General features: G+C 49.4%; 1 protein-coding gene across 1 annotated transcript in view; it reads left to right on the forward strand.

Annotated features, from left to right (window-relative positions):
- Window positions 1-11813, forward strand: part of LOC108579485 (ephrin type-B receptor 1-B) — a 55556-nt gene that overhangs the window by 16148 nt on the left and 27595 nt on the right. Inside the window, exon 2 of the mRNA XM_017943029.1 lies at window positions 669-748. Within this exon, the coding sequence (XP_017798518.1) occupies window positions 669-748 (80 nt within the window). The remainder of the gene's footprint in view (window positions 1-668; window positions 749-11813) is intronic.

The raw sequence follows: 11813 nt of genomic DNA on the forward strand, positions 1-11813 counted from the left end.
GGGAAAGAGGAAAAGGGGAAAGAGAGAGGAACGTCAGGGTGGGTTTGTAGCAGCAGCCGAGAGCCGGTCGATACGACCACCACTACAAACGTGTCGCAGGACACGACGCACAACCAACCTGCCGGTGGCTGGTGCTGCGTGTGCAACGATACGCGCGACCCTTCGTTCTTCCTCCCTCTTTTCCTCTTTCGCTGCCTCCTCTCCTCCGCCCCCATCCCCTAGCCAGGGCTTTCTCACCCTTCTCGTATGGGACGAGAGAACGGGAGCTGCCGAGAAGCAAGGTGTTTTAGCACGGTCTCGAGGATCCGCCATTTTGAGAGGGAGTCGTTTCCCTCATCCCTCCTTGAAACGTTGACTTTTCACGGTAAAATCTTTGCTAGGGCTCTCACGCGCGTTTCGATACACCGACGAGTGATTCTGTCGAGTCGCGGACGGATTGCCTTGACCGAGACGATTAGGATACCTCTTCCTCCTCCTCTTACTCCTCCTCCTCCATCCTTTTTCCCGTATTCCTTTCATTGATGCGACGCGTTGACTTCGTTCTACCGGTAATTGGACTTTGACGAGCAAAGTGCACAACCGCGTAGCTTTTTATCGTTATTCCTTTCTCATGCAAATACCACCGAATCTCCATTGATCTACGTTTTACTTTGTTTTTCTGGTTACAGTTGTTCTCTTGGACACGACACAAGAGGAGAAGCTCGAGTGGACAAAGTATCCGTTCGGCGCGGAAGCTAACACCCCAGGGGTAAGTTTTGTCATTAACGGGACGCAATCTCGTTTAACGGGTGTGCCGTTGAGCAACCTCCGCAAGAGGATTGCTTCCACGAACCACCGAAGGAAAAAAATACTAAAATTTTACGCGAGATCGTCGATCGCGTCGGAATGTTACACGAAGCGGCGGTGGTCTTTCTCTCCGAAGCGGAGTTAAGAGACGAGCAACGCGAGAAAGGTGAAAAAATTCCAAGAGTAGCCGACACCTTGCGTCCGAGGGAAAAATCCCTGGGTCTGCATGGTGTCCGATGGGGACAAAATGGACACGGTGGAGCAGGAACAGCGGGTTCCGGGGGTACCAGAAGCACTTTATGGTCTCGGTGCGCGCGGCATACGTGGGCTCCCGCTGGCCGGTGCGCTCTCTCGGCGCCATGTTTGTTTTTCAGTTGTTAAGCGCGCAGCGGGCCGCCAGACAGGTTTAAATCAGCCACTACCTCCTCCTCCTCCTCCACCACCACCACCGACGACCAGAGCCCACCACCTCTTGCTCTCTCACTTTTGGTCTCGTTCTCTCTTCGTTCCACGCTCCTCTGCGCTCTCTCTTTTCATCTTCCACTCCGTCTTGCTCTCTCGCCCCTGTCGAACCGTTCGCCTCTCTCTCTCTCTCTGCGCTCGTCTCGCGCGGGACGTACACCGCCGGACCAAGAGTCAGTCCGCTGGGTAACAAATTGCTTTTTGTTTGAACGGACAAATTAGAGAGACGGCCGCCGGATAGGGGGGAGAGGAACGAAGCGTGCTCGAGAGAGAGAGGATGCGTTTATTTAAACGTCGTAGGACGTAGAGTTTCCTACGTGCATGTGTAATACGTTCGCGTACACGAGCCTCGTTGAAAATTTCACTCCTCCGGCTAGGCTACGTGGGTGTCACCTCGGTTAAATATCCCGGTTTCGTCACGATGCACCGTGATAAACCGCTTTCAGTCACGAGAGCGCCGAGATATTCCTCCTGATTTTTCCTCCATTTGCCGTTCACATTTTCCGATCCCGCCACCGCGATCATCGATAACTGATAACGTCTATCGCGCTTGTACCGCCTCGTAAGAATCCCACGGTAATTAATTCGCGTCGATCGTCGTTTGGTACCCGTGGTGACGAAGGTATGAACGAATTATTGGTCGGTCAACCTCGTTATTTCGCGTCCAATTAAAAAAAAAAAGAAGAAAAAAACAGAGAGAGAAGAAGAGAAAAAAGAAAGAAAGAGAAAAAGAACGGTGAAATTGGAACGGCGAACTGAAAGGATATCGGTCGTGGTTCTCGTCTACTTTTTTCCCTTGGCTTTCAGCGTCGATCGTTAGTGCCGTGCCGCTAATCGAGCAGCGCACCGCTCCGTTTGAAAAGGTTCTTTGAGTTTGCTGTTGATTTTTCTAGCTGTTAAACGTCCTCCGCTTCCCTTCGGGAACGGGATCAGGGGAACTCGTGCACGGAAGCTCGAATTTTTCCCTGGAACCAGCCGAAAAAAGGGGGCCTCGTGCTCATCGTCGAGTACTCGAGTTCACTTCACACCTCTTTCCCATCTATATCCATAGAACGCCGCTCGAGAAACGGAAGTGGAACGTCCAAATATGTGCTTCGTACGCTTTTCCACGATCTCAAGGACCTCCTTAAAGTTTACACCTCGTTCTGGAAACTGACCAAGTTCACACAGACGCGCCGTCTCTTATTTTCATACGTACCAGCTGAAAACACGGGCTGTTCGAGCGCCGGGGAAAAAGTTTATCGGCGATAAAGAGAAGCGAAACGGCTACCCCTGAAATTCCTCGTGGTCTTAGCTCATCGCGATCAACTCGAATATCTTAGGTCGAACGTCATCAGGATCGGAGACTCAAAGTCTCAAAGCGGACTAACGTAAATAATTATCTGGCAAGCCTCGAACGATTCCCCGGTGGGATTCGTTTGAATATTTACCAAGTCGTTTGGATAGCGCTTAATCGAAACGTGTTATATTACTCACGATTATCGTTCAACTTTCCTGTCGGCGATTACACGGGAAACGAGAACACGCGACGCTTCTAGGAACGGCTCTCCTTTCAGATTCCACGGATCCTTGGTTGATGAACGTCGATCGAGTAAAAGAAGAAGGCACGACAGGTTTATCCGAACGAGATGACGAGACACGTCATTCTTCTTTCTCGTGACCTGGAATGAAATAATCTTCACGTGTCTGTGTTCCGTAACGCGGAAAATTTTCTTCCTTACGACGAACACTTTGCTTTTCTACGATTTTCGTGTAAAAGTCCCGTGGAAGGACTCGGAGGGAATCCTCTTAGAGCGGTCCAGCTTCTTGATCCGCCTCTAACTGATGGTTTTCCGAGGGAGTCGCGTGAACGGAATGCGAGATAGATCGAGTGCTTTCCCTAAAAGAGGGTCCTAAGTCGGCCTAATCAGTTTTCTCGAACGAGGATTAACTTGGCCCTCTTCGAATTCGATCGATCGGCGGGTGGAACCATTGGAATCGTCTGGTTTTTCTTTCGAAAACTCGTCGCCTGTCCCGTGGAATCAGTCTGTTGGTCGGCTGAAAGTTTGTTGGGGTTGAGTAATAGGCAAGAAAGGGTTAATTAACCGAGGAAAAGGGGGATAGTGGAAGGGGGCGGCGTGTTTACTGGTGTCCTTACGCCGTTCTAATCACTTTGCTTTCCGGAATCGGAGTCCAAAGTCCCCGAGTAATAAGTACGGCCAGCGCGAGGGTTATTAATATACAGGACCGTAGGGCGAACAGCGTCAGGACAAACAAGCCAAACAGAATTAGCTCGGAGTATTTGAACAACCTGATGGGGAGAGAGAGAGCGAGAGAGAGAAAGAGAAGGGTTCACGTGCGTGGCGAAGCGAGACGTCGCTTTGATGGCGTTGCTGGTGAGCCTCGAAACTCGTATAAAGGGATCCCGAAGAATACTCTCTCTCTCTTTCTCTCTCATCGCGTACTATACCACTAATCTCGCCTGCAGGACCTCGCAAAGACTCGCTCGCCCACCAACCCTTCTCGTCTCTCTTTCTCTCGTTTTAGGGAGATATCGAGAAGACTTTAAACAAAACAGAAGGAAAAAGGAAGAGGGGGAAAAACAGGCGCGCTTGAATTAATTGAGAATGCTCGAGTTTCCAGTCACTCGATCAACAGACAGACGGACTATCGCGTGCTCCTCGACCCCTCGAGTTTACCTCATTTCCATCTTCGGCGTCCCGTCGAAGGGGACGTATCGCTGTGTTATTAACGGTACCTTCACGTAACTCGACTTCTATCTGACGCGCATACCTTCGCTCAATTCGACGTGCACGCGGCGATCTGCTTGTAATCTTTTCTTTTCTCTGTGTTTTTTCTCTTCTTCTTCTTCTTCTTCTTCTTGTCAAAGTTGGAGGACCAGTCACTTCTTCTTCTACGGTTAGATCTCCGATCTTTTTCCTTGGAAAAATTTATCGTCGGTTTAGCGACCATACTCGTTTCCCCGGGCTGTGTCGTGTAATCCTCGCGCGTAGGAGAAGAGACCCGGAGAACGTTTAGAAAGTCCAATAAACAATGACGGGAGAATTTCGGGAAACACAACTCGTACGTTTCGTGTACTTTATGCCTGGATGCCTCGTTAGATGTAAATTATCGATGGTATGCACACGGCGTGTACACCGATCGAGGACAGCCAATCTAGAGGAACATGGAGGAAACTCCAGAATAGCAGTCACAAAAGAGGTGTACGCGACGCGATTTATTTCCACGGAGATAAAGTTTCGATAGAACTCCGAGGGTCGAGAGGTGGACGCGATCGAGGCGCCTCGTTCGAATATTTAAATCATTTCCCGGCTACGGGGGGAACGCCGAGAAGGATATTCAAATGTACGGCCAGGCCGGAGGTACATTTTCGTTCGAGTTTCGGTTTCGTTTGACTTTCGAAGAGGCTTCCTCGACAACGAACGAACGAACGAACGAACGGCGAGAGCTAGCCGGTGAACTAACGGTACTCACCGTCGCGATAACTGGTCACTTTGGTAGAGAGTGTAAAAAAAAAAAGGAATAAAATAAAACGAAGGAAAAAAGTAAAAAAGCATCGGAGAAATTTGGCTTCCGAAAGAGGATCCTCTGTATCGCCGGTTGATCGTCCACGGAGGACAGAGAGAGAGGTGAGAGGCAGCAACCAAGTTCATCTTCGAGCCGATGAAACGTGGCGATCGTGTCTGTAGTTCTGGCGAAAAGGTCTACTCCACTCGCACGTGGCACTCGAGCTTCTATCTGACCGTTTCATCTCGCGTTTCCTTCATCTTCATCCTACTCGTCCAGCTCTGTTCATCTCGCGTTGCAACGACTCGTCGTCCTCTCTATCTCGCTCTTATTCTCGTACAGCCTATCTTGCCTCCTCTTTCGATACTCCGTCTCTGTCTGATCTTCGCCCTCGCCGCCCTCTCTTCGCTTCTCAGACTCTTCTCCGTTGGCTCATCGTCGGTTCTTCTCTCTGGGTTGGTTGGTCTTTTTAACCGCGTCCGCGGGCGTATCTGCATCTAAATGCGCGCTCCTCGGATGCGAAATTCTGAGGACGTCACGTGGTGATATGTGACTCGGGTAACCGCGTCTTCGGGGGCTCTCGCTCGTCAAGGATCGCCTTCCCGGAATGCGAGGCGATGCGACGCGCGAGAAAACACTTGGCTACGACGACGTGCGCTCGCCCTTCTCGTCCTCCACTTTGCCTGTCCGCGTACATTCGCGTTTTGCATACCGGTAGCGACACTCGTTCGGCAGGCTTTCTCGCAAATTTCCAAACGAATGACTCACCTCGACGTCGCTCCTCCGAAATATTCCCCGTTTTTACGCTCCGGAATGGAAATAAAACGCTCGTTAGCTCTCTTCTTCTTCTTCTTCTTCTTCTTCTTCTTCTTCAACGTTGGAATTTTTCTCGAGTCTCTCCTAGCGAAACGCCTCGATTTACGACGATTTACCTTGGGTAAATTTTTATCGATGTCGTTGCTCACTCCTTCCGTCACATTTTTTAACAGCCTCGAAATAACGAGCATTCGGACAGAGCTATCTTTCACGCGTCAAGTCGGATTAATTGTCGAAACTTTCCCATGCAACTCTAAACCTTCTCGGATGGGAAAAGAATTTTTCTTCTTTCGTTAAAGATATAACGTCGGTGACATAGGAAGGGAAACTGATATCGGTCGATTTTATGGAGATAGCCAAGGCGCCTAAGTAATTACCCGTAGCTCATAAAAAGGCAACATAAATAGGGAGGGTGGAGACAGGCGCGTGTGTCTTTCGGTATGGGACGTGTACCGGGTGGAGCACAATAATCGTACAGCTGTGAACATTTCGGGGCGCCGAGCGGGAATAATAAATATCGGGTTACATTCTGGGGGTGTGTCCAGAATAACTAGCTGGCTATTAGCTAAATATTTATTAGTCAGATAAGTGGATGATTTATATTTCTCCCTCCTGTGTGCTTACGTAAAACGACTCAATGTCACTCGCTCGAGAAACCAACTAATTCGTCGTTGGTGGTGTTTCCGTAGAACACACGGTCTGAACCTAAACCAAGCATCGATTTTTCGTGGTTCGTTATCGAGGACAAGTAACGATCCGCGGCTCTAAGTTATCGGTATACCTCGCGACGATGATAAACCGAGTTCACGTTCGAACGAGACACGTTCTTTTTTCTTTCTTTCTCGGACATGATTTATCGGCTCTGCCGAGACGGAAATTCGAGAACCACTTGTCGCCGACATGGGGCGTCTCGTTGCTCGTCACTGACCCCGTTTATCGTTACCCCCTTTATCTCGAGAAAGGGATACACCGTATACGTATACGTCGATTTTGCCAATCGAACCTGATCGGGGTTCTCGGTATCGTAATCGAGTTTCCGTTTCTTCCAGGTACGCGTGAGTCAGCCATTCCTTTCCTCTCTTCTGCTCTGTGTGGTGTGTGTGTGTACTCTTTTCAAGCTATCCAGTTATTCCCTGTGCTTTCTTTATCGTGCGAGGCATTATGCAAAATCGAGTAATCGTACTCCGTGGAAGGACCCTCGTGGTCGAGGCTGAAAAACGAAACATCGTCGTGCGGTGAAATTAAGCGAGCGAGTTATCGGTCCTCGATGGAATTAATTGAGCCAGGATCGAGGCTCGTGTCCAGGAAATGGTAAAATTTCGCATCGCGGTCCGTCCGAGGTCTCGAATTGCGGGTACGTACATGTGTTTTCGGCTCGTAAAATGTCGCCAAGCATGGGAGTCCCCGTGAGCAACGCGAACGTAAACGCCTGCATATACGAAGCGTCGAACGCGGAGGGTATCGATTACAGATTTCTCATCGTGGAACGAAAAGAAATCGCGAGGTTCGATCGATAAAACGCAAACCTTTCCTTAACACTCTTCGAATTACACCGGTAATTTAATTGATTTAATACCGCCTCCGATATGAAATAGGTATGTACATTTCGTTTTCGTTCAGTTTATACTCGTGCTCTTCTTCTACAGAGAAAACACGTGTTTCGTTTGTAGATACAGGATAGCGTTATCAGCTGGCTCGAGTTTTTTTCTTTCTTTCTCTCTCTCTCTCTCTCTCTCTTTAGTTTACAATATTTCTGCCCCGAAGTTGAACAAGCAAACTTTCTACCCGTTCCTTCGTAGGAAAACAGGAAGTTTGGGAAAAGCAATTGGCGAAACTGGCACGTGTCGAGTTCTCCATCGAATAATCTCGTTTCTGATCGTGATTCTCGGCCGGTAGAAAAAGGAGAGAAAATATTCGTGACACGAGTAAACACCGTGGTTTCCTCGTTTGAACGTGAACCAAGGCAATTAAGAGTGGGATTAACCCGGTGGCTCTCGTACGAGTGCAGTTTGCAAGGCGGTAAAAGAACGATGGAAGAAAGGCTCGTCTCCTTTCAGCGGTAGATGGGTTTGTGTGCAATTACCAGAGTGTCCTGGGACACGAAGCTCGTCCCAAATCGTCGAGAAGCGCGGTCGTTACCGGAGCTGGATCGATGTTCGTAACCGGGCCTGACCCAAGAGTCGCGCTTACGCATCTGTTTGCTGATTTGTGGCCCGGCGTCGTTTCGCCGAGGGATTTTTATCACGACGCTGCTATCCGGTGATTGCGTCGTTAAGACCTTCCGCGGCGGCAGGTAGAGAAGAGAACCCGGTCTCTTCTCCATCCTTTACTTATTTTTCTCCTTTCTCCAACCGTGCTGCTACCTTTCTCCCTCTTACCTACGTAACACACACGCACACCAACATCCTCATTTCCTGTCGGCATCCATCGAACGTCCACCGAACCATCTTCCCCCTTTGGCTATTTTTTAACGCGTTTATTACGCGTCCATCGATTTTACACGCGACTCCGTCGCCGTGGGTTCCGTGACGCGATAGCATTAATCGCGATGCATCGGTGATTGATTTTTTAGCCTGTGCACCACCGCGTTCCGAGAGACGGGAGGGGAAAAAAGGATACGGATTTAATGGATACGAAAGCATCAACGCATAAAGAGGATTCACCCTATGTTCGACAGTCAAGGACGAACTCTTCCTCTATCCTTCTGTCCTGTGTCCTTCTTCGTCGTCGTCGTCGTCGTCTCCTGGCTTCCACGCGGCCGATGAGCCGAGACGTTTTATCGAGACACTCGATAGATGTACGATCCTTCGATCGTCTTCGGTCAAGACTGGATCGTTGTCGCGTGATCTGCATCGTCGGTCCTTTATTTCATCCTGTCCCTCGTGACTAGCCGAGCGTGTACCGCTCGGCTCTTCGGATAGACAGAGAACACTCCGATGTAAACGCGTAAGAAGTTCACGGAGCGAGGAAGAGAGAAACGGGTCCGTGGTGTGGAGGCCATGTTTTTCGTGCGTTTCAGTATTCTCCGACAGGAAGTCGCGCTTTCGTGCACGATCAAAAATTTCCAGTCGAGAGCCGGTGTCGTTAGTTAAAATCCGCTTTTCGCTCGTTAATTGTCCCATTTAATTGCCCGCTCTAGTATCCACACACACACACACACACTCGTTTGCAACCCTCGGTGATACTTTATCGTTTTCACACAAAGTCTCGTAAATTCGTGGAATTTGCAGCGCCGTAAATCTAGCCGCCCTCGAAGCGCTACCGTGAAACCAACCTTCCCGTGATAATTACCGGTGGTTCCTGAGCGAAGAAATAAGCCCCGGGTCAACGACACGCGAATCGTTCCGTGGAGCCGGTACGTGGTCGAAACGATTTGTTCGATCGGCTAACGGATCTCTCAGCAGGGGGAAAGAGCGAGATAGAGGAGCGAGGATGGTTCCTCTCACGATTCGAACGGGCAATTTTTTCAACCGCACCGGTACATGACCTCCTCCTCCTCCTCCTATTCTTCTTTATCCACCTCTATATCCATTCACCGGCAAATCCACCGAATTCCGTTTTCGCTTTCGACGATAGCCCGAGGATCGCCCTGGCTAGAGACACCCGACTAACCTACGATGGAACGAAATTAATGCTAATCCCTTGGAATTAATCCCCCGAGCCGAATGAGAGAATAGAGGTGGGTTACTCGGAGACACGCCATCGGTCACACGGGCGTCAGACCGTTTCCACGGGATTAATCATCCTGCACCCCTCTCTTTTTCTCTCTCTATCCTCTTCCCTCCTTTTTCTTTCTTCGTTTTTGCCCCCCATCGATGGCTCTGGGAAATTTTACGACTTCGCACTGTGTGGGTTATCGTTTAATTTTGAAAAAGAAAAAAATGAAACTTTCCCCGCTAGACAGTGCTGTTTCTTCGCGCCAACAGCTGTGTCCAAGGGCTCTCTCTCTCTCTCTTGGAGGAAACTTAGAGAAGGTGGTGTGTGCCTTTAGTCTTCGAACGACAAGAGTGTGTGCCAGGTTGGAGAGAAGTTTCGGAGCATGTCGAGGCGAGGCTCGTTATTCGCGAAACAAGATGTTCGAAGGGCCTGGCCGCGCGTTATCTTTTATTGAAAGTGACATCGAATCGGGGCATCGTGATCGTGTGGCCCCTAGCGTATCTCGGTCGATCTCGACATCTGGATCAGTGGTGTCGATCCCTTTCGTATATCCCGCGTGACTGTGCAGGTTAGAAAAAGAGTTGAAACATTCCCCGTCTTTCTTACATGCTCTCCTCTCTCTTTTGTCCCTCGCCTCTCTTCCGTCGTGTCTTCACCTCCGGCATGTTGTACGGGTTTAACGATACACCCGGGGTAGAACGAAACAGACGAATGATCGTTTATTAGAACTGATAGCGTTTTAACTGGCTGAGATATTTCAGGCCAGGAAGACGGCGAAGAAGAAGAAGAAGACGGCGACGAAGGAAGAAAACAACGAAAACGAGGGAGAGAGAGCGAGGAGAGCACGATCTATAGCTTATCCGGACCAATCCATGCGCGCGTTCGTTTATTACGCTCGTCGGACAGCGCGCTGCGGCCAAGATCATCCTCGTTACCGAGCGTGTGGGCCGAATTCCACTCGATTAAGATTTAATTTTTAAATCACGACCACTCGCCGCAACGAATTTACATCGCGACACGTGCTCTCATCTCCTCCTCCTCCTCCTCCTCTTCTTCTTCTCCTTCTTCTTTCTCTTCTTCGAGACTGAAACTGGAGTCTGTACGGTGTGTGCGGTTTGCTCGACGAGTTTCCCTTTGACAAAAGGGGCCAAAGGATTTCGCGATGGATGGAAAGCACGATTGTTCCTCGATATTGCTACCATAGCAGGCCACGAGTCGTCGACCCCAGCTCGAGCACAGTTTGACACAGTTTTAAGTGTCGTGTGATCCCCGTCGCGAGGCTTTCTCGTGATTCGACGAGAGCAATTAGACTGGTACGAAGAGGCCTCGAATTTTTCGAGCCATCGAACGAAATTCGTCGAGCTCTCCGTTAATGAATCCGGGGATCCTCGTTGTGCGCGTCTAATTAATCAAAAAAAGGAAAGAAAATAAAGTTCCAGCGACCACGATCTCTCGACGATTGTTATTTGAAATAACGGAACGATATGCCGCTTTTTTCCCCTCTTCTTTTCTTTTCGTCGCAACACGAAAGGCAGGATCGTCGTAAAGTACAACGCGCTTGCTACCTTGCGCGCACGCGTTAATTAAGAGAGAAAAGACACGGTTCGTTGCTTATTGCAGTTTTCTGCATCAATCGTCTGGCCGAGGTTGGCAATGAAAGAGCCACGGAGGGCCCCTAAAAGACTTCCACCGGGAGAATGCAGTGAAATATACCACGAGCGTGTATCGTGTACAACGAGACAAGGGATTATGATCTGATCTTCCACCCTCGTGTCTTCAATTCTCGCGAATGCGACCAACCAACCACTCTCTTTATAGATTTTTCTCCTCGTCGCTTATATTCATCCATATGTACCGATTACAGGAAAAAAAGAGGAAAAAAAAAAAGCGGCAGCAGCAGGGAGAAGAAATATCTTTCTTTGGAGAGAAACTCGTTTTATATTCCGCGGAGCAATTGTGTTCCTTTTTAAAATCGATGTTTCCCCGACGATGTTTAAATCCTGGAACGGTGCCGGTTCTTCCGCGATCGTGGATAAATCCTGACCTAACTCGCGAGCTAGCCAGACGACGACAACGACTCGAAACGAATGTCTCTACGGTGGCTGAATAACAACGGTTCTCTGGAAGCCCGCTCGAAGGGACAGACGCGTGCAGGCAAAGCATTATGCGAGCGTGTCAATCTCCAACGGCGAGCGTTGCCCCTTTCGCGAAGATTAATGAAAGCTGCGTCAAACTCGAGCCTTCCGCGTGCAGGACAACGCTTGTGCAAACATCGAGCTTCGGTTCTGCTCTTCGGGGCATATGTAGATCGTATTCGTCGTATTTCGCCACTCCTTTCACGCGGTCTTGCGGTCCAAAATATATATATATATATGTATATTTTCTTTTTGTTCGCCTCTGTACGATATGCAGCACGCAGACGACGAGTCTCTTGTGTTGCAGCACTTTGAGAGGTACACCCGTCCATCCCGTGATATTTTTCGATATAGGATGATATATAAGCGAGAGAAAAACGCCGCGGTACATTTCCTGTCAACCGTTTTTCCGCTCGCGGTGTACAAACGTTCCCTTCGGGCGGCTTGAAT

Source organism: Habropoda laboriosa, unplaced genomic scaffold (genome assembly GCF_001263275.1).
Source record: "Habropoda laboriosa isolate 0110345459 unplaced genomic scaffold, ASM126327v1 scaffold33, whole genome shotgun sequence".
Taxonomy (NCBI): Eukaryota; Metazoa; Arthropoda; class Insecta; order Hymenoptera; family Apidae; genus Habropoda; species Habropoda laboriosa.